The sequence below is a fragment of the Synchiropus splendidus genome, chromosome 10, assembly GCF_027744825.2.
Source record: "Synchiropus splendidus isolate RoL2022-P1 chromosome 10, RoL_Sspl_1.0, whole genome shotgun sequence".
NCBI lineage: Eukaryota > Metazoa > Chordata > Actinopteri > Syngnathiformes > Callionymidae > Synchiropus > Synchiropus splendidus.
Genome location: NC_071343.1, coordinates 3,237,373 through 3,259,864, shown reverse-complemented (window position 1 = coordinate 3,259,864; position 22,492 = coordinate 3,237,373). Strand labels below are relative to the sequence as shown.

Genomic DNA, 22,492 nt, shown 5'->3' with positions numbered 1-22,492 from the left:
TCCTCAACAGCAGGCAGTGGGCTGATGCCATTCTGAATTGCCCATTTTGAAGTGTGTGAGGTCCCAAGACGGAATCATGTATTTCAATTAAAGTTTCAGTGCTGTTTGGAGATGGGGACATGCACAAATCATTTGATTTTGGTGGCGTTCTGAAGGTTTGTTTACAAATAGTATTCCCATTTTCAATAACCCGATGTCAAAGGCGTCACGCGGGAGCTTCTTCCCACCAGTTAGTCTGTCTGATCCAACAGTCTTAGACAGTCATGACAGGAAATGCTAAACATGAGTCTCTCTAACTCTGCCCTCTGCAACAGCGACTGGACATGTTCAGGATACGAGTTACAACCTGCAGACAGTGTCGTGAACAAAGCCTCAAACCCAGTCGGCCTCAGAAATCATTGGAAACATTCTCCTCCTAAACTCTTGGGGATCTGCGGTAACGTCTCAGGAAATAACAGCATCTGTTTGGTCATATGTACAACTGTGATTCACAACCTGAGGATCTGGGATACGTCTTCAAAGAAAAGGAGTGGGAACAATGAAAGGAAGAGGCTGAAAGGGTTGTTTCTACAAAACTTATGTAACTTCCCCTGCAGGACGGCAAGATAGTTTTGTGAAACTGTCAACGGAGCAGACTCCTTCAGAGAAGTCACAATGACGTCCAAACACAAGTCGATCATCTTCTCCTCCACGATTCTTTCTTGGATATCCAGTCAAGTAGGAAACTGTTCACTTCACCCACAGATTCAACAATATACTCGATTACACCTACACAGAATACATCTAGTTTAATTTAATTTTTTTTTCTGTGTGGTGCTCTTCCTGACTGCATGCCCTGTCTTGCCTCTATTGCTGCTGGAAATGTAAATGTCCTGGAGGGAGCCATCGCAAAGGGATCAATAAAGTCCAGTCTAAGTCTAAGTCTAAGTCTAAGTCAGAATTTAGACTTTAGAATGTTTTTTTATTAGTAGAAATTCCAACCATAATTCCCCAAAAGGGAATTCAGTTTGATTGTTATGAGGAGCTCTTGCATTTTTTTGGACATCATTTTAACGTCATTTAATTAATATTTTTTTTCCCAAAAACGTTGCGATCCCGGCATTCGCCACTAGGGGCCACTGTTGTCACGGCAGTGGCGTGTCTCTGCGGGAAAAGAAGTCGGCTGGCAAAAGTTGTGTAACCAGCCAAACCGCTGGGGAACTGACAAACGTCACAAGACTTCCCGGAACTTGGTCCTCGCGGGCACCTCCGAGGCTGTCTGCGAGTCGAACCTGCAGATTTGAAGCCGAACACGTCGCCGCTTCATGTGGGTGAGTAGGGCGGGAGAGTCCGGTGGGGAGACGCCACTTCATCCACACACTTGTGTGTGCTTCAGTCGCGAGAAGAGTTCGTGAACGGTGTGTTTTATCAAAACACCATGCTCTGTTTGTTCATGCAATACATTCCTCTGGGCTGGTTTCACTTTGGCTGCTAACAGTTTTGAGCTGATAAACGTGGAGAGACGACGAGGTTAAGTCAATGAATTGTTTTGCTTTTCAGTGTGTTACAAAAGCGTCCGGAGCGTTGATACAACTCGCAGTGTTCCATGTAGTGGAGCGTAAAAATCGACTGGCTGTTCTGTCAGAGAAGGACGAGCTGAACCAAAGAGACAGTTTGGTCATTGTTCCTACTGTCGCATTGCTTGACCTCATGAATGGAAGGGGTGGTTCAGGTCCAGGGAGAGACTCAGAGTGGGACTCTGGATGGAGAGAAGATAGTGGCGGTGACTGGGCTGAGGTCAGCTGGGAGGAGGCCATGGGGCGGACCCAGGACACGTTGTTGGTGAGGCTTTACTTCAGCTGTCCCTGAGACGTCCAACATTTCCACTGTTTTCGCTCACAGAAACGTCCCTCTCAGTTCGTGGTTTGACTTGTTCAGGTGCTGGGAATAGCCGTTCTTTATTTGCCTCCTCTCCTGCTCCAATCCCTCCCCAGGTGTCGGGTTGTCATGAAGAGCCCGGGATAGTTAGTGGTGATACGCAGTGTTGGGCCAGTCACTCGAGAAATGTAATCAAACTACTCAGTACTCTTTGGAAAAGTAAGCCGTGACATGCGGCGGTGCCCCTGGCAACAGGCCGGAGACTCGTCCGTTGAAGCGAGTTGCATTACTTCCATGAGATATCCAGCCTCAAGCTTCTCTGGATGGTAAACATCCAGCGTCTGTCAGAATTTGTGGGCTCACGTGCTTCTCTAAATTATGAATAAATTAAATTAATATTTCTTTTTAATTTATTGTCATATGTTGTGTACAGCGCATGTTACGAACACAATTTCCCTTGGGATTAATAAAGTTTTCTGATTTAAATGAGGCCTCGGTCATGTGACTAGTTTCCAGGCTCCTCAGCTTGTCTCTGGCGAGCTCTAGAAGACAGTAGGAAGCGTGGTCTACAGCTGAGCCGGGAAATATCTCGGTGTGGAGATGCGAAAACATTGCAGCCGTTTGGATGGAGCTCCTTGCTGCAGCGAGCATGTTTGCTGCGGAAAGTGTTGCAGAGCGGCCGCGAGTGGACGGGTGGCGCTGAGTGGTGCGCGGCTTGAGTGTGGCATGAGATCAGACGGCTCCCCTCTGTGACAATGGAGGCACTTCCTGCGAAGCTTGAGCCAGGTTACAGGCTTTTTAAAAGCCATAATTGCTCCGGTGCGGGGGGGGCACCTGGTGGCTGACAGTGACACCATTTGATGGAAGACATTCCGGCAATTATTCACTTACAGATGCTTTTAACGCCGATGTTTTTGAGGATCGTTTATACTGCGAGCACAGATGAAGAGAAGGATCAGCTGGTGTCAAAGGTTTTACGTGAGTGTGGCCCCTTCCTGGTCTTTGGACTCGGCAGTGGGAAATAAATGAGTCGCTGATGAACAACAATACTTGTGTGCGCCGCGTGAGGCCTCATTGTGGCCTGTGTGCATCATCCTCGCATGCCCATCATTCCATCGCCCTCGAGAGAGCTGCGGTCGCCGAACAGCACAGAGGACGATGTGGAATAAAATAAATCCTAACGTCTGCTTTGGCTCTCCAGAAGCCGACTCGGCTGCCCGTCACACCAGGATGATGTCGCCCAACTTCGTCCAGATCCGATTCGACGACATCCAGTTCTTTGAGCACTGTGGCGGCGGCAGTTTCGGGAGCGTGTACCGAGCCAGGTGGACCTCTCAGGACCGAGAGGTGGCGGTGAAGAAGCTGCTGAAGATCGAGAGCGAGGTGAGAGTCCCGCTTTTAATTATCTCAGTTGCTGCCACCGTAATTAGTGGGACGTGGTGGCTCCACAACACGTGGTGATTATACGCCCACAGGAGGAGAAACAGGAGGGAGTCTAGAAAGTCACCGGTAAATCTGAGGTCTTGGTTTGGACTTGCTGTCAGAATACACTCAGTGTTATGTTTCATGGCGCTGCCAGAGGAATGTTACTGTTCATGTTGTCTTCCTCATGAATAAGGAACTGACTGGGCCCTGTGTTTCACCTCAGACAGCAGTTTAATACTTGAATGTGCCTCACCTTCAGGCGGAAATCCTCAGTGTGCTCAGCCATCGGAACATCATCCAGTTTTATGGCGCCATTTTGGAATCCCCAAACTACGGAATCGTCACAGGTACGACACGGCCGAGACGATAAACACACATTTTTAGTTCTGTTATTCAGTTCATCCTCCCACTACAGATCATAGCGTGCATTTTTGGGATGCCTTTTTTTAAATGAATATTTCACCCAATTGTTATTATTATTATTATTACAATTTTTTATCATCTCCACTGAGCCATTCTCACACAAACTGTGATTTCAATATTACTGCCCTCCATTTATTTTATCTATATAATTCGTGTTGAATATATTCTGACTGCAATTTGCTCAATTAGCCTGCAGGTGGCAGTAGTGCCAAGCAGGCATAGCAATGAATGAATAATAAAGCCAAACCGTTGGTGAATCCACATTTGTTCCCCAGTAACACATGAAATTCCTTTTTTTTCAGTTATTGGATTGTCTATGGTGTTTTACTAAGTCACACACCTGACCCAAGCTGGTCACGTGTGTGGAAGTACTAGAAATAAATGGGAAAACCATGAGCAGGTTTGTGATTCCAAGCCGCCCTCTGGATCTGCCCCGGGCCTCGTGACGTCAGAGCAGGCAGGCACTTAGTGTTATTTTGTGTCCCTCAAAACGAGTGAATAATAGTTAAGTGCCTGTGTTTATTTTACCCACATTTGATTTTAACTGCTTATTCTGACATTTGTGATTTCTACTGAGAATCTTTTCAGAAACGGTACAATATATAGTCAAATCACATGTTTTAAGTGTTAAATGTTGTTAGTTGTTGTATGTTGTTGTAATTGCATTCTGTCCTAGCGTTGTTTTGTTTTAGTGATGTAGAATAAGATGAATTTAAGACTCGATTTCTTCCACCTTATGGCGCGATGGTCCCTGGTTGTCAACATATGCTAAATATACAAACCTGGAGTCACAAGGCTCCTGGACCAAAGGTCTCTGATACGTTATCGTGGAGGGTCGAGCTGTGCTTTCCCATGAAGCCTCGCTGTTTGACTTCTTTGCCTGGATTTCAGTAGAAAATGCTGAAATTCACACTTGAATGTCTGTTGCTTATTTCAAGCGTCAAATTAAATTGCTGAAATACTTGAAGTTGGCCATGGAAATGAACCCTAATGTGGCTGCACGGCGGAGGTCTGCTCTCGCTCAGTCTTGCTGGAGCTGCTCCCCTGGCATCCACTCTCTCACATGATGTGACTCATATTCGTTATCTCGGCGCAGCGATTAAGCTGTGGACATAATTATTATCTGCAATTGGAAATGGCCTGTTATATTTCATCCAGACTTCCCGCGAGAGGAAACCACTCATAAATGTTTATGGCAGCAGTGACCCGCGCTCGCATGACCGCTCCGTTCTGGGCGTCTTTATGGCTCCATGTGCTCAGGTCTCCCTCTAGTGTTTACCTGGGTGATGATCGAAGGAATGCAAGTGCTGAAGTAGCTTCAAGGTCAGACTGACCTGGTCAAGTTTGGTCATGTGTTCGCCATGTTGCTGCTGCTGCTGCTGCTGCAGTAACACCTGCAGGACAGGCTGGGCAGTGAAGCGACTGGCAGCTGGCTGGGAGCGCTGTGGTTTGCTGCTGTGGTTTTACAGTACAGAGTCTACTCCTCTCTCAGTGTGAAATACCAAAATGGGCCAAAATGAAAACATCAACCGGATTTGGCAAGTGCGTTTTAACTGTAACACCTGCATGGTTTATCAAACACTGTCTGAAGGTGGGGAGTCAGGGCTTTGCGCTTGTATGACTGTCATTACTGTAGTAAAGTGTCGTTGTTTGGGTCAGAAGGCTGGTTAGCAGTGTTTCACCCGAGTTTCACTCGGAACCTGCAGTTCAGGGGCTGATCCAGTGCCAGCACAGCAGCTGAAAACACCTGGTCTACTGGCTGAAAAACTGAAGAACTGAAGTCCAAGAGTGAACTTTTGTTATCCTGAGCAAGTGGAATAGTTCTAGTTCATCACCTCACTGTCATTATTTGTGTGATTTTAGAGTTACCGTGTTATTAAGTGAATAACACATTTTGAAAAAAACGACAATTTCACTCAAGCTATTGTAAGTAACTGTCGTCATAAGAGGGTCCTCTTGCTGCGGTGGTGTGCAGCAGCACGCTCGGGTGCTCAGAAGGGAGATCTGTGTTGGATTCTGTGGGAAACTGAGAACCATTGGAGTGAGCGCAGGATGGGCTACTGGGGGCGGAGCTTGGAGATGATCAATGTTGGGATGCTCCTGACTTAAATTGGCGCTCGAATCGTTCTCCCAGGTGGGTGACTGAGGAGATGAGGTCATCAACGGGAATCACCTCCAGTCAACAGATGTTTTAATTTTAATCTCTCCATGAGACTGTGTTTACAAGCGTAAATGTTTGCTCGGCCAACACGCCAGTCTGCGGCCCGAGGATCCTCCAGGTTTTATGATGGTGATAGACTGAGCCATGGCACAGGTCAATCGGGCCAATTACATCCTGCTATTATGGAGCTCTGTGTGTGTGGTGTGTCCCACTGACGCTTGTCGTCTCGCAGAATACGCCAGCGGAGGATCGCTCTACGATTACCTGTCCAGTGATGCCAGTGAAGAAATGGACATGGATCACATCATGACTTGGGCGGTGGAGATCGCCAGAGGTAAACCTGAAGATGTGCCTGGGATAGACCTCCAGCTGTGTCCCTGCTTGACGTCTCAGTTCATACATTTTGCTTTATCAGGTGTATCAAACTTTTACATAAGCCTAAATATTATTATCCCTGGTATAGTTCGGGTTTATTTTAAACATGCTCAAAAAACATTGCCCTTCACTTATTTTACAGGTATAATGTGTTAATGATATTCTGCGTGCAATGAGTGCAATCGGACTGCAGGTGGCAGTAGCGTCACAAAGCGCCTGTAGCACATAGGGAGCCACAAAGAAGAACCCAATAGCTGAGACCTCAGCTAACCTTCGTATTCCACATCGGAATTAGAATCAACTTTATTGCCAACATGATGTAACATGACCGGTATCCGGCTGTTTTAAGCAAAGCTGGTCACGTGACCGGATGCGGCCACTTTCTTTACTGGGGAATGTTTAGAAGGAACCTGCAGAACCCCACCAAATCATAATCACTTAGAAGCCAGAACTTAGCCACCCTGAAACTTTTTTTTCAACTGTTTGTCTGTTATGAAGCTATGATGCTTGCAATTGAACAAACAGCTCTGTTGCATAACCTTCACTGAGCTATTACTATTTCAACTCTCAATGACTCGCTGAAATCGGTGACAGAGCCACTCTGTGACGCCACGTTTATCATGTTGAAAACCAGAATCAGGAGTTCAGGACAGCACAGGTGTCACACTCCTTCCCAACTGTGAGGGTTGTTCGTGTGAAGATCTGTCTCTGTGTTCCCTCCAGGAATGCACTACTTGCACTCCGAAGCTCCAGTGAAGGTGATCCACCGAGATCTGAAGTCCAAAAATGGTGACTACTTTTCATCGTGCCTTGGCATTGATTGATATTCATGACCCAGAATATTGACTCGTGTTGTGGATGTTTTTCCTTCTAGTTGTCCTCGGCGGCGACAGAGTCCTAAAGGTGAGTCTTGCTGGAATCTTCAGCTGTCAGATGAGAAGAAAGATTTTAGCCCTCAGGCAACAGTTAAACTTACATTTGAGGTGAAAATCCTCCTGAAAACAGCTGAAAAGATCTAGAAAACAACTTTGGCTCAACAATAGATTTTAACATTTAAATGCTTCTTCAATAACTTATGTCACAACTATTTATTCTTCTCCTTTTTCTTTGGGCTTCTCCCTTCAGTGGTGGCCACAGCGGCTCATCTTCCTCCATCTCACCCTGTCCTCTGCTTCCTCTTCTCTCAAACCTACAAACCTCATGTCCTCCTTCACCACCTCCATCAATCTCCTCTGTGGCCTTCCTCTCCACCTTCTGTCTGGCAGTTCCAACATCTCAACATCTTCCTACCTACTCTGTACATGTCCAAACCATCTCCATCTAGCCTCTCTGACTTGGTCTCCTAAACACCTGAGCACATGTGCTGTCCCTCTGATCTACTGCTTCCTGATCCTATCATCATCCTGCTCACTCACAGAGATAAACAAAGCATCTTCGTCTCTGCTGCCTCCAGCTCTGCCTCCTGTCTTTTCCTCAGTGCCACTGTTTCCAAACCATACAACATTGCTGGCCTCACCACCCTTTTGGACACTTTCCCTTTCATCCTTGCTGACACCCTTCTGTCACACATCACACCTGACACTTTTCTCCAATGTTTCCATCCTGCCTGCACCCGCTTCTTCACCTCTTTCTCACACTCTCCATGGCCCTGGACAGTTGAGCCTCAGTACTTCAAACCCCCCACCTTCTTTATCTCTGCATCCTGTAACTTCACCTGTCCACTTGGCTCCCTCTCATTCACACACATGGATTCCATCTCACTGCAACTAACCTTCATTCCTCTCCATTCTAAGGCAAACCTCCACCTCTCTAGCTTAACTTCCACTTGCTCCCTGCTCTCACCACAGATCACAATGTCATCTGCAAACATCATGGTCCAAGGGGCTTCTTGTCCAACCTCATCTGTCAACCTGTCCATCACCATGGCCAAGGGGCTCAGAGCTGAGCCTTGCAGTCCCACCTCCACCTTGAACTCCTCTGTTACACCTGCAGCACACCTCACCACTGTCTTACACCTGCCACACATGTCCTGCACCACTCCAACATACTGCTCTGCCACTCCAGACTTCCTCATACAATACCACAACTCTTCTCTTGGCACTCTGTCACACACTTTCTCCAGGTCCACAAAGACACAATGCAGCTCCTTCTGACCTTCTCTGTACTTCTCCATGAACATCCTAAAATATTATCATGAATTAAGGAGATCAAATCCCAAAATTGAATTGAAATTGAGAGAGGAAGGTGGTTTATCTATTTATTTATTTTTAAAATGTTAAGTCAGATGGACCCACACTATATGACTTAGTACCAAAACTGCTTTTTAGAAATTACTAACTGACTGAATTAACAAAGTTAGTTAGTTAGTTTTGAGTTTCTCACGGAAGGTTTTTTGATTTCTCGCCACAGATCTGTGATTTCGGGGCGTCCAAGTTTCTGACGCACACAACGCACATGTCCTTGGTGGGCACCTTTCCCTGGATGGCTCCTGAGGTCATCCAGAGTTTGCCTGTGTCTGAGACTTGCGACACCTTCTCCTACGGTGTGGTGAGTGGCATCACGACACGACGTCTGAGCAGCTGACTCCTGAAGAGAACATCACGCTCTTGACTCTGCTTTATGTGCTGTGTCTGCACGCACACGGATACATATGGGTTGATAACTGCCGCCAGGGTCAGTGATGAACACAGTCAATATTGACTCTCTGGAGAACAAATTGCTGTGCTGTGATTTTTGTTTATGTTTCCACAGTAAGGATTATGTGGGAACAACTGTGACTCTTTAGTTCAGTTGCACTCATTTCAGCCCGAACACCTGTGATAAAAGACACGGCACTAATTGAGTTATTATTTTAAACGTGTCAAATTTGTCTTCCTTTCTTTAAGGTTCTGTGGGAGATGCTGACTCGTGAGATTCCTTTTAAAGGCCTGGAAGGGTTGCAGGTGGCCTGGCTGGTGGTGGAGAAGAATGAGGTGCGACTCTTTCACTCACAACACTCCTGATCTCGCCTTGATCTCTGTAACAGTGAGTCTGCGACTAGGAGTAGTTCATGGATGGCGTGAATGAGAAGTGACTCGGGGAAGATCCGGACAGGTGGAGGTGTTGCTGTGGCAACAACAGGCGAGATTATCGAATCAGACATTTGCTTCTCTGAGAGTTTTAAAATGAAACGCTAAACTCCGGTGCATGACTTGAGGAGCAGCTTGGTCACTGAGTAGAATTGAGAAGGGAGCAAGAAGCCAGAGAGACTGTGGAGTGATGAAAAGTGAAGGCGCTGATTCATCTCTGTAGCTCCTAGAACAGCACATGACGTGGAGATCTTACTGAGTGAGGAAGAGTCCATCTCTAATGGCTTTATTGGTGACTTAACTGAATTAAATGAACAAAACTTTTTCATTGTTAGCGTTGGTGAAAGTGGTAGATAGGCTGTGTCCCATTTCTCACCCTCACTCTGGGTTTTGCGTATTCATGTGTAAGTGTCGTGTACTCGCCGTTCACCACTTGAGATGATCCCTTCAAACCCAGGCAGCTCTGGAGCTGACTTGAAACCAAGTGGGAAGATGAAGTGTGGAGAGATTTCCAGGAGACCAAAGTGCTTTATTTCAAAACAATGTTGGACAGGACAACAGGGACATGTTAGCCACGAGGACTACTCTTCCGTTTCTGACTTTCTCTGGTATCACACCAAATGGTCGACGGTGTCCCACAGCATGAACAATACAACTTGTATGTACAACAGTATGTTTTTATTTCTTCTTCACAAACAACAGTGGGTTAGCATCCAGGCTAACGTTAACATCTTCATACATTGAACACATCTATCACCGCAACATAGCAGTGAAGCCGGCTTCAGCTCCGTCCATTTGTTCTCCGTTGGTTCCCAAACCAAGTGAGATTATCAGTGCCAATGCAAGAGGTTGCAAAAACGTTGGCGCTGTCATTTCCAAAACGTCTCCAACACTGGACATGCAGGAAACAAAACAGCATGGCAGCCAATGACATGCTGTCTTTACGCGTGACATCATCACGTGACGTCATGTCAATCACTTCGCTTCATAGGGGAGGGCGCTCATAACCAAGTGCTACTGTTAAGTGCTAGTGTTATGGTGAGAAATGGGACACAATTTAAGCCTCACCTCACTTTTAATAGACACGAGCAGACTAGCTGTAACAGCTAATGTTTGGATGGATCTTGGTCCCGTTCGACTGCTGCCATGATTTGAAGGCTTCTCTTGGTTGAGGTCTAACTTGACAATGTGCCTGCCTGCAGCGCTTAACCATCCCCAGAGGCTGCCCTGTCCGCTTCGGCGAGCTCATGAGCAAATGCTGGAGGACCGAACCAAAAGTAGGTTGATACTCATCCGCCTCATAAGTGTTTTCATCTAACTGACGACGGCTTCCTGTCGATGTAGGAGCGGCCGGTGTTCAGGCAGATCCTCTCCACGCTGGAGTCCATGGCGCGCGACAGCCAGCTCTCTCAACAGTGCAACTCCTTCCTTCAGAGCAAAGCTGAATGGAGGTAATGCGAGCATTCTGCAGGACGCCAAGACATATTTATATCTCTTTCTCTCGGCAGTTTGCGGCTCCAGCCTAAGAAAACGCGCAACTGTTTTCAGAGAATGGCGGGGAAATGTGGCTGATGGGGCCCTGAATCAGAAAATGGAGTTGAAAATGTGCATATAGATCTTTAATGATTAGCTCCATAAAGGCATGAAAATCCCAGAAGAATCATCCATCTGGATATACTTCCTCTCTTTACCCATAGGGCCCTAAAAATAATCACCATCTTTTTCAAGTAGAAGTGTTTAATTGGGCTGCAGGAGCAGCTGGAGGTTTGCTGATGTTCAGCACAGCCTGAGTCTCAGCTGCGACTTTATTCTCCGTCTGCCTCTCAGCAGGGATTGTCTTGTGCTGCAAGGTTTTCCCTCTGAAGTCGGGCGCCGACGTCTTGTCCAGGCAGCCATTTGTTGGGCAAGAGGGTCCGATCTCAAGGTGGAGAGCGGGAAGCGTAAACGTGGAACAGATGCGCTCAACTTTTTGATCTCAAGAGTTTAGACAGGCGGCGGGATGGTCTCTCTGACTCGTCTTTGGAGTGTCATTGTGTTCCGACGTCGCAGGCCTTGACACAGCTGGAGGAAGTTTGTTGTTTAGTCGATGCTATTTAGCGGTGTGTTTGGTTTGCTGTGCTAATGATTGCTACTGCTGGCATTCATTTTCAGCATCTTTCACCATCTGGAGATCATTTCTAACGGCTGTAACTCTTGTAAGGTTTATCTGATCTAGAAAATGTAAATAGTGTCTGAGAGTACAGTAGCTCCCAGCTCTCCTGCTGTAGCAGGGTTTCCGTTACATTTGAACTAGCGTAGCGCAGCACGACGGCTTAAATGAGAACTAAATGATGACCTCTTTAAAAATGAAATCTCATCTCATCAAAGCTATTAAAATGAAGTGGAAACGTTGAAACAAACGGATCATGGAGGTGGACTTGAACGTGACGGTTTTCGCCGTGTTGTTCGTGGAAAAATCCAGAAAGAACCTTCTGATGTGAACCGTGTTGCTTGTGGAACTCAAGTCCGGCTGGACATAAGAAGAGACGCACCTCCTGAGGACAGCTTGGGTTGGAGGTCGGTTGACTTCCCATGATTAAAAATTTGCTTTTTAATTGTCACCAATTCAGTAAATGACACTTCTTTATTGGCTGTGATCCATTTTTTTTTTTTTGTCGGAAACCCTGTGTGGAACCACCCAAACGCAGCCCTGACGCACCTGGTCGGTCAAGCCTCTTGTGTCACCTGGCCTTCCCAGTACAATAACCATCTGCGAGACTGAATTTGAAATTCACACGGTCGTGATGAGTTCACTGACAGTCAGGAGGGAGCGTGTTGGAAAACAAGTTTGGAGCGAGTCATTGTGTTTATTTGACTCTCACTCAGAACCATGAGGCCACTGTAGCTCCAGTTTCAGGTCTAAAAACTGACAGGAAAAATTGCAGGAAACTGAAGAATGACACTTGTTATTGTTGATGGGTAGAATAGTCCAAGGTCATCATCTCAGTGTCATCCTTCATATGATGCTAGAGTTATTAACGTGTTATAAAGCTGAAAAAAACGTTTATTCTGTCAGAAAGGCGCAGTGATGATGAGGTACATCCAGATATTGGAAATGCCACTGTCTCACAGCTTATTTTAATAATTCCACAGCCATGAAATTGTTACAAATGCATCTCTACAGCCATGAAAGGGTTAATGGCGCACATCACACAGAAGGTCCCGGGTTTCATCAGGACATGGTTTATTACTGCAGTTTGGACAGAAAGTCTCATGTATAGTGTGAAATCAACATTTCTATATGAAATATTTGACGTGTGTAAGAAGGTTTTTGGACCTGAAAATGGTGTGCCACTTCTTTCTGCCAAGCTATACTGCGATGATGAATGACGGCAGATGCATGAATGAAAGTGAGAGGATGTGGAACGCTGCGATGGACTGACAGGAAAGAGGGCAGAAATTACGAGGGAAGTCGAGTAAGAATAGGAGTGATTGAGGTTGGAAGAGTCGGTGGAGGAGGCGGGGCTGTAGGGAGTTTGGTGTTTCTTTCATACTTCCTGAAAAGAGTTCATCCACTTGTGAGTTGATGCAGCACCATCTGTTGGTCAAAGATGGAAGTACCGGCAGGGAAGTGGACCCAAGATCACCTGCACACAGAGGAACCTTTTCGGAAAACATCCTTCTTAATGAGTGTAATTACCGTACACTCATCCAGCTCTTCTGGGTGAGAACTTAGATGTGATCTTTGCAGCAGGTCCAGGGTCAGGTCTCCGCCCAGCCACACACGCAGCTCAATTGGCTTCCTAGATATAGATCTAATACAAGTCTCTCCTGGGTGACCGAGCTCACTCTCTCAAAGATACCACCTGACTGAAGACCCCAGGGTCCAGAGAAGCTGAAGATGGAGTGAACATCTGCAGCTCTTGTCCTCGTTTGTTTCTGACATGGCCGTGTTGTTGCAGGTGTGAGATTGAAGCCACACTCGAGCGGCTGAAGAAGCTGGAGAGAGACCTGAGCACCAAAGAGCAGGAGCTGAAAGAGAGAGAGCGGCGACTGAAGATGTGGGAGCGCAAGCTCATCGAGCAGTCCAACAGCCCGGTGAGTTCACCTTCAGCCTCGGACAACAGGCTCCACTCACGTGTGCGTCTGCAGGACAGCACATCTTGTTGTGGCCTGAAGTGAATCAATGAAACAGGAGACTGAGGTCGTAGCATGAAGTCATTTTAGCTGCAACTTTTGCGTTGCTTGGGGTCGTGATGCTAAAGCTGATTGGAGAAGTGACGTTCATTGTCAGGATTTTAACGCAACTGCGGGACACTGTGATACCATTATTGATTCTATATTGAGCTTGAAGCGAGAGCCTAGTTTGAGCAGTGTGTGACGTAATTTTCTTGAAACGTCTCAACGCCTGCCAGCGTTCTCGGGCAAAAATAAATGAAAGCCCAAAAAAGAAATGCTTTGATCTTCAATTTGGTCTCTTATTTGCATTTTCTCTTTGGGATGATTCAAAAAAAATATTTTTTCAAAATTCAGCTGTAGTTTTTTTTTTTGGTCGGGTCCTCTCCACCCGACCAAAAAAAAATCGAAATGTTTAAAATAAAATGAATAAAACATAGCAGAATGACTGCAGAGAGGGCAGAACTTTGACTTTCAGAATCCATAGATTTGCTCTGCAGTGAGTCACAATGCAACAGAATTCAGGCAAAGATAAGGAGCAATGGTTGATGCAGTAAACCGTCACTGAGAGTGAGTGCAGCACCACTGAGTCTGTCAGAGGGTCATGTGATGAAGGCTGGAGACGGAGTTGGGCCAACAATGAATGAATGAAGACGACGACCCATGTTGGCTGGTGATGGAGGTGTGACTAGTCAAGGATCCAGTTGTGTGAAGCTGCTGAAGTTTGAATTGTGATTTAGCTCTAGTTTTCTCCTGTGTAGTTTTCCTTCCAAAGTTAAGAGCGCACCTGTGTCCACATGGAGTAGCTGGAACTTCTCTATCTGGCCTCTTAATAATCAGTTGCAATATTACGCCTGCTTCCTCTCTGACCCCACTCTGCTCCACAAGGTCCATTCAGGTCTAAATGAAGCGCGGAAACCTACATAATATCCCTCTACCCCGCCATCTCTGGTCATTATGGAAGTGGCGTACTGTATGCCTAATGTGCTGGATGTATAGTCCCATGCTGGGAGGATAATGCTGGCAGGCTGCGATGAGGCCGCCTTTTATGTTAAGTGACATTTTGCTGACATTCAGATTGGCCAATTTTGTTCTGGATGCAGTGGAGTGCTGCAGCTTGGACTTGAATCACGAGCAGAATACTCGAGAACGTTCAGTTTTATTTGGAGCCGTGTGTTTGTGAAGTCATTCTCTCATCAGTGTTTGAATCTGCACGCGAGCGTGACAAGAGAGTTGCGACAGTCCTTCTCCTGGTCTCCTCACCAACATGTCCTGGAAGTCGTCTGTCCCCTGCTGAAGTCATTCAAAAATGGTGGATCAGTAGGTTGACTAGGGTGGAGCCGTGAATCTGTTGATCTTAATAATGTGGACATGATATTTTGCTGCAAATTGTGCAGCTCTTGGTTGTAACTGTTGAGTTTGTTTACGCTACGGATGGCCGATCACCAATACCGATCCACGCTACTGATCACATGGACTGACAATGAATTTGTAATAACATGATGGGTCCTTCCATTAAATCATTTTAATTCAGACATGTTTTTATATACCTCTTCAAGGTAGCAAAAACAGGACAACTGTAAAAAGGACAACTGAAAAACATTTCATTCGATGCGAGACGTTGCAGCTGAATCTCTAGAGACTTTGCTGTGTCCGTGAAATACTTACATACCGGCCGCTTGTAGCGGGACTCAGAGACAGAGAGCACTGCATTTATGAAAGTGTCCAAGTTTCAGATTCAGGCGCCGACGGATCCGGTCCTTTCCGTCTCTGCGTAAAGAACACCTGAGAAAGGCTGCTCATCCACCTATTTCCTGGCCAATTAGCTTAGCGTTCCGAATGTCACCCTCGGACCGGCGGGTGTTGCTAAGCGTCAGCTGCGCTAACAGCCTGCTGTTGAGGAACCAGCGGCCTCACTTTCACGAGCCCCTAAAACTCACTGCGCGCCGTCAAGTGCTGGAGCTTTAAAATGGCGTGTTTAATTTGAAAGCACTTCCTGGCACAACATTTTCCCGTGCGTGTGCTGCAGGATGTTAACGTCACATGAGGGATTGAAAGTTCCACAGCAGACATGCTGCTGCTGAGTGAGCAGCAGGGATGGAGGAGCGGACGCATCACAACCGGCGGGACTTCATCAGAGCGCCAGCTGTCACACGTGACCAGTTGTTGTGATCGGCAGTGACAGGAAGTGATCGGCCGATGATGATCAGTGACCGATCGATCGGAGCATCCCCAGTTTACACTCTTGAACACTTTCCGAAAGAGTCGTTCGACCGCTTCTCTCGACCAGAACAGCTCAAATTTCTCCCAAGCCTGACAAGTCATGGCTGTCCAACATCTTGTTTCATGGTGTTGTTTCAAGTCTGGTGGCTTCATGTTGCAAGGACTGGACTTTTTAGGTTCGCGTCGTCCAGAGTTCCACACGGGGGCAGCAGTGAGTGGCCTGCTTCCTCACTTATAGACGTGACAAAAACAGTCCACATGACTTCTGCCACTGGATTTTCACAAACCAGCCAAATGTGTTTTTGTCTCCAAAAGTGAGGCTAAGTATCAGCCAGAGCTAGTTTGGCAGGCGGCGGGATTCGGAATCTGTTTACTTCCTGCTCCAGCTCTGGAGGAGGCGGAAACCTCGGCTGGCTCTTTTATGCGGCGACGGTCGGCGCTGACATGTGCGGCGGCGGCGGCGGCGTCTGAAGGAGAAGACAGTGAAGGAGGATTACTCATTCACTCGTCTTTTCTCCAATTTTCCGCGCGCAATCTTGTTCTGCCATTACACGCCAGTCTCACAATGATGAAATCTTTATTTTGGCTGGTGAGTTTCTGCATGATTACACTTAATGAGCAGTAAATGATTTATCATTCACAGCGAACACGTTAGCGCGGTCAGACGGACGCCTCTGTTCCACCATTAGGAGGCCGAGCGTCTTAATCGCTCAGCACAATAAGCACATGAAAGAGAGGCCTGAGGCCAGATGACAGGACGCTTGTTTACACCGCTCTCATTTGACATTTCCTCAGTCAAACTCTCCTTCATGTCCCTGCAGCTGCTGCCCACCCTGGACATCTACTCCTGGACAGAAGAGCATGTGGTCAGTCTGCTTTCAACTTTCTCTCACTTTAAAACTGCACAAACTGCCGGCTAAACCAGAAGGTGGAGCAACTCTCTTTGACCTTTGACCTCTGAGTCGGGAGGTCTGAACCCGGACTTTTTGAGCCGCCATTAGGATTAAGTGAGGAATATGAAAATATAGAGAAGGAAAAAAAAGAAGAAGGAAAAGATAAAAAAATATAAATATAAGTAACATCCAATATATATTTTATATATTACATATTTTTTAAATATTTATCTAGATGTATTTGTAAACCTTTTTTAAAAATTGGATAAAAAAAGGAGAATTATCATAATAACAACTCAAAAAAAAGAAGGAATAGATAAACAAATATAAATATAAGTAACATCCGATATATATTTTATATATTACATCATTTTTGAATATCTATTTAGATGTATTTGTAAACCTCACATGTATATACTGTGTGTGTGTGTGTGTATATATATATATATATATATGTAAAGGAGATATTTAAAATAACATGATTTAGGGGGAAAATAATATTGTATGCCCTCCTCATTGCATCGGTTTCCGTTAGGCACTCTGGTTTCCTCCCATAGTCTAAAACTTTCTATTGAAAACAAGTCTGTGATCCACTTTTGGGTCGCAACCCACCAGAGAACTATGGGCAGAAAATAACTGAGGCGAAGCTTCTGTATATTTGATCATGATATTTAGAGGAAAGAAGTTTTGAAATTAGCAGTGTTATTTTAATAAAATTCTCGAAATTGCTGTAGGAGAAAAGAAAAAGATCTTCCCAGGTACGTCAGTGTTGGTGACATCATTTGTCCAGGTTGGAGGTTTTAAAGAAGCCTCGGGCCGAAGCTGCAAGCTTCACAGTGGAGGTTCCACGTGTCAAACTCGAGGCCTGGGTGCCAGGACCGGTCCAGTTCTGTGGCCCACACGAGTCTGGGAAGTTAGTTCAAAAAAGCACAAAAGTGTGCGTGAGTCAAGGAGAAAGTGTTACGAGGAAGACTGAAGTTTTGACTCATAGATACATCTAAAAGTGAAAGTCACATGCTGAGACTCATGTCTCTGGTTGACAGAGTGCCTGTTATTTCAGTGAATAAAATGAGGTCACAGAACATCACGAAAAGTCGCTACCCCATAATAAGGTGGAGTACTAGTTAAATGACGTCTCCTGAGAGGAAAACACAAGTGTCTGAAACTGAAGACTTTGGACACTGATGAAAGCTCAGAGCTGCGTCGTGTCTCAGTGATTTCTGCCTGGGTTCTGATGAGTCTGTTTCCTTCCCCAGTATTTCTGGATGCAGCAACTGTTCGGAGCAGGTTGGTGGCCGAGTTGGTCTTTGATGGCTGGCCTGCTTTTCAACGCCTGCCTTGCTCTTGCTCTTGCTCTGGTGTGACAGGAGACATGCAGCTGTACGCAGACCTGTTCCGAGAGAATCACATCACTGGGAAGATGCTGCTGCTGCTCACAGAGAGGGACATGCGTGACATGGGGGTTAAGTCTAAAGGTCACGCCCTGCACCTCAAGGTGAGCTGGCGAGGACCGTTGCACGTGTCAGACCCCGCGTTCATCCTGGTTTTCTCTCTCTCTCGGGCAGGGGGAGATCGAGAAGCTGATCCATGACTATCTGGGTCTGGTCCACTTCCCACCCCTGCTGAAGGTAGGGAGCTCAGTGTTCAGCTGGAGCTCCTCAGATGTGACATGCTTTGCTCTCTCTGCAGGAAGAGCTGGAGAGGAAAATGGCCTCTTGTAAGACGGTTAACTTGGAGCTGGTTTTCGGCTACCACTGGAAGCCTGGGACGGGAACAAGTGTAAGTCCTGGACTCTTGAGTGAGTTCATACGACACAGCAGAATTACAGCCCGGGCCCATGAGGTCACCTTGGTCAAAACTTTGCACAGTACTGAGAGCTCCTCCTGCTGGCCTAAAATGACACCACAGGATGGACTTGAACACTCACACGAACTCAGGATTCACACCTGACACGTAGCTCAAACACAGAGCGATGCTAGGATACTGAGCTCACGTGCTCTGACTGTCAGCCAAAATCACCTGGAACAAACCAGCTCACAAATGAAACACCAGCAGGGTCACTCAGTTTGCATGAGTTAGCAAGGAAAACCTGCGATTATCAGTCCGTGTAAAGTTCAGGGGTTATAGATGCAAGCATGCTAACATGCTAACTGGTGCGCACATGCTATTTTAGGGCTTTGAAACATGCAACACCGTGCTGTGGTTTAGCTCATGCTAACTTCACTAACTGCATCCCAAAGTGTCAAACTGACAGTGATCCCTGAAGGAGGATGTGTGCTAATGCTAAGCTAAGTAGCTTTTTCTGGCTCATACGAAAACAATATCCGCTCATTCGCACTGTATTTTCTACCATCCTCACACGGGCTCTAGTTTAATGGCTATGGAGACAGGGACTGTTAGCGTGTTAGCTAAAGCCCGCAGCTTCCTGAGGCTGAGAGAGAGCAGCGAGGCTACAGACTGTATGCTACGCTCATCATTCATTTCAAATCCCACATTCAGTGAGGAAGCACTGTCGTATCGGTCAAGCTTGGCGTGGAGGGTTCAGCATGTGCACTGGCCACGGCCAGCGTCGCCGGACCCTCCTGAGACCAGACAGACGCGCCGGCGGCCCCTTTGTTAGCGTCTCAAACCACGGAGAAATGGAGGCTCTCCACCGCCGTTTGAATCGGATCAAAAATAGCCCATTTAGCCAGAAGTCATTTTCTTTTTAAAAGGCAAACGTTATTTAATCTTTCAGCTGTTCATTGTCCCATCATAAATAGTCCTCTTTCAGTGTGTTCGGCAAGGCTGAAGCGAGCCGGCTAATTGCCTCCTATTTCTTCTGACATGTGGTGGTTTAGTGGGTAGAAAACACAGCGGGGAGAAGGAAACAGGAGGCTGAGAAAATGAGAGCTAATTATTTTGGTGTCAGGTTCCGTGTCAGCCTTGTTTTTACAAACTGGAAGGTTTTTTTTTTGCACTAAATAAAACAAACCCACACTGCATTTTTTTCTTCTTCTTCTTCTTCTTCTGCTGCGCCCCTCTTTGCTGGCGATGTCATGGAAGCAGCTGCACTTCTCAAAGACAAAATGAGGGCCTGCGATTGAGCGGCCACCATCTGACAGCCACTGAGGGTTCCCTGCTAATGAGGATATCACCGTGCAGCCAAGTGAAAGGTGCTGAATTATGTATGAGCCGCCATTAGACGCACTCGGGCCCCGGCATCATTACCACACATTGTTTCTACTGCGGTGATTAGACCGCCGCCGTCCTGGGAGCCCCGATGTGACCGTCCAGGGCTGGTGTCGGGGGGTGAGGGGAGGGGGCTGATGTCGAAGAGGGTGCTAGCTAGCGCCACTCCTCTGATGTCCTCCTCCTGTGATCACCACACAATGGATGGGCCCGAGCCGGGGACCCAGTGTGGCGGAGCCGTGACCCCGTGGCCCGGCTCTGGGGCTTCCATGCCATCATTATTGCTAAGTCAGCATTCGGTATGCAGGGGGGAGGGGCCAGGCTGAGGCTCCTGGTGTCTGATTTGTTAGGTTTGGTTCTCATGAAAACGGCTCCAAACTTTCTCCTGGCCATGTAGCTGGACTCGCACTAGTAGCAGCTTAATGTGGGGAAGTGGCAGGCGGCATCAGTTCATTCAGTCCCGCGGTGGTTTGCAACGCCGCGAGCCGTGTCGTAGCAAAGGGTCCGACTCTGCTCCTCCACAATGACCTTCTCCTCTTCCATGGCGTGAAAACGAGTGACGTGACACTGGGTGGGAGGGACCATTCAAATTTTCTAGTACGTCCTGTTCCTGAATGAAAAATCATCTCAACTGGAACTTGGACCAAAACCAATAAAGCTTCGTAGAGCTGGAACCAGGCCTGCTGGTGGCGCTGTGACGTGAACACGATGAGCAAAGCTACCTTCTGTTGGTACGTTGCAGTCATACGGATGAAGGTGTGGACCAGCATTTTCTCAGAATCACAAACGCTTTATTTATCCGGAGGGATTGTTACACCCACTCTCTCTGTTTCTTCTTCATGACTCTTTTATTTTGAGCAGGAGTTGTCAACTGTGGGATCCCAAGCTGGTTTCCTCTCAGCTCAAATGTGTCTTGGTTGAAGAGAAACTTGTGCCATTCTACAGAATGTGCCTTGTGGAAATAATGACTACTGCTTCATGTACCGGTGAGATTGCTAGTAGCAGCGGTAGTGTCAATACACTTTTCAAGAAGAAAATGATACAATTGATCAGGTGCTGAGGGAGAAAACACAAGGAAGTGTGGGCCTCTTAGCTGCGACCGCTGCCCCCGTGACCCCAGCTAGCAGTCGACACGTGACAGTGATTCGCTGATATTCAAGGTAGTATTTCTATTCCCTCAGGACTGCAAGTGGAAGACGTTCATGGAGCTGGACGGCGACGACGTGGCCGTGACCTACATCAAAGACGTGGTCTTCAGCACCAACAGACAGGACGTGGAAGTCCTCCGTATGACCAAGGTGCCGCCGGCTCTCAGCCAACTTGTGCTGCCACCGCGACTCTGACACGCTGCTTTCCTTCCAGCCTCCGTTCGTGATGAACAAGTGGATCGTGGGGATTCAGCCGGACCAGAAGGTGGAATTCACTGTCAACTATGAGGTCAGTCGTGCCGCGGCGGTTGGTGTGAGCAGGTGTAACCGGCGGTGCTCTTCATGAACCTCAGAATGACGTCAAGTCACCCAAGTCCACCAAGCACAGCTGCTCGGTGACGTGGAGCCTCTCCGGTGGGCAGGATGTGATCAAGGAGGTGGAGCTGCTCATCGAGACCGAGCCAGCCAACATGGAGTGGAGGAGGAGCAGGTCCAACTCCAAAGGTGAGGGGGACGTTTCAAGCCCCAGAACCTGCTCCCGACTCACGCTCTGTGCTCTCCTCCCAGAGGTCGACCCCTGGTGGATGTACAACGTCAGGCAGCGACAGATGATGAGTCAGGAATCGCAGCCGTCGCCGGGCGCCCACACCTTGAGCCCGTCTGAAGCGCGAACACTGCCCGAGTTCCTGGACGCCCACAGGAGCCGCCCAGAGTCCTCTTACGCCGCCGCGGTGCGGCGCTCCCCCAGGACCTCGCCCCATTCTCCCTGGTCAGACTCGCGCTCCTCCTCCCCAACGCTGAGCCTCTGCAGCAAGCTCTCGCCACTGCACCTGGGCTCCAAGGGCAGCAGCCCGTCCAGCACCACTTCAGAGAGCACCTACGAGAAGGACCGGCCGCTCAGCGCCGGCGCCACCTTCGACCGCCGCAAGCTCAACTACTTCAGCTGCAGCCCGGCTCCGCAGAGGGGCGGGGCGGGCCGAGGCGGCCACGCTCAGGGTCGAACCAGCAGAACCCCCCGGCAGCCCGCAAGGCCTCGCTCCAACAGCTACAGCGCTCCGCAGCAGAACCGGCCGCTCATGATCCCAGGGATCCAGTCGGTGACGGAAAACGCCAGCGTGGAAAGACAGGAAGCCAAAGTGGGAGACGGCGGCTGGATCAGAGTGGAGCGTCAGAAACGGCCGCAGCGACCGGACATCAAGCCGCTCAGGGGGCGACCCAGGAGGGGAGGGCGAGGAGGCCGCGGTGCCGGTGCCAGAACATGACCGTCTTCATACACAACCAGCCGCTTTTACAAAACATTTTACCTTGAGATGATGTCACTATTTAATATAAATATCTGAAGCTGTTTTTATTTATTGAACTGCTCAAACATCCAAACACTGAGACTCAGGGATCAGAAGAAGAAGATTTTAAATCTCTGACAAAGTTTAACAGGAGTTAGTGAAAATATGGCTGTGGTTTTTATATTTTATACATCTGTGCTTTCATGTCACAAAAAGAAATTGTTTTCATTTCACATTCATATCGGTATGTTGCATGTGCTACAAGAAATGTATTAAAAATGCAAACAAATGTGCAGCCTGAAATCATTGT

General features: G+C 47.5%; 1 protein-coding gene across 4 annotated transcripts; it reads left to right on the top strand.

The window, feature by feature from the left end:
* Positions 1-1,164: 1,164 nt before the first annotated feature.
* map3k20a (mitogen-activated protein kinase kinase kinase 20a) lies at positions 1,165-22,436 on the top strand. 4 transcript variants are annotated; one of them, XM_053877963.1, is made up of 20 exons: positions 1,165-1,310; positions 3,059-3,240; positions 3,542-3,629; positions 6,099-6,200; positions 6,965-7,030; positions 7,116-7,144; positions 8,651-8,788; positions 9,127-9,213; positions 10,512-10,586; positions 10,654-10,760; positions 13,251-13,386; positions 16,509-16,553; positions 17,837-17,867; positions 17,948-18,075; positions 18,146-18,208; positions 18,270-18,359; positions 20,933-21,049; positions 21,114-21,188; positions 21,253-21,403; positions 21,467-22,436. In XM_053877963.1, exons 2-20 carry the CDS (start codon positions 3,088-3,090, stop codon positions 22,159-22,161), a joined length of 2,376 nt encoding a protein of 791 aa, XP_053733938.1. In that variant the 5' UTR covers positions 1,165-1,310; positions 3,059-3,087; the 3' UTR covers positions 22,162-22,436. The 4 variants fall into 4 exon arrangements, 3 of the variants coding, with proteins under 3 accessions (XP_053733938.1, XP_053733936.1, XP_053733937.1); XM_053877961.1 differs by having other exon boundaries at positions 21,253-22,436; XM_053877962.1 differs by having other exon boundaries at positions 1,275-1,397; positions 21,253-22,436.
* The last annotated feature ends 56 nt before the right edge of the window (positions 22,437-22,492 follow it).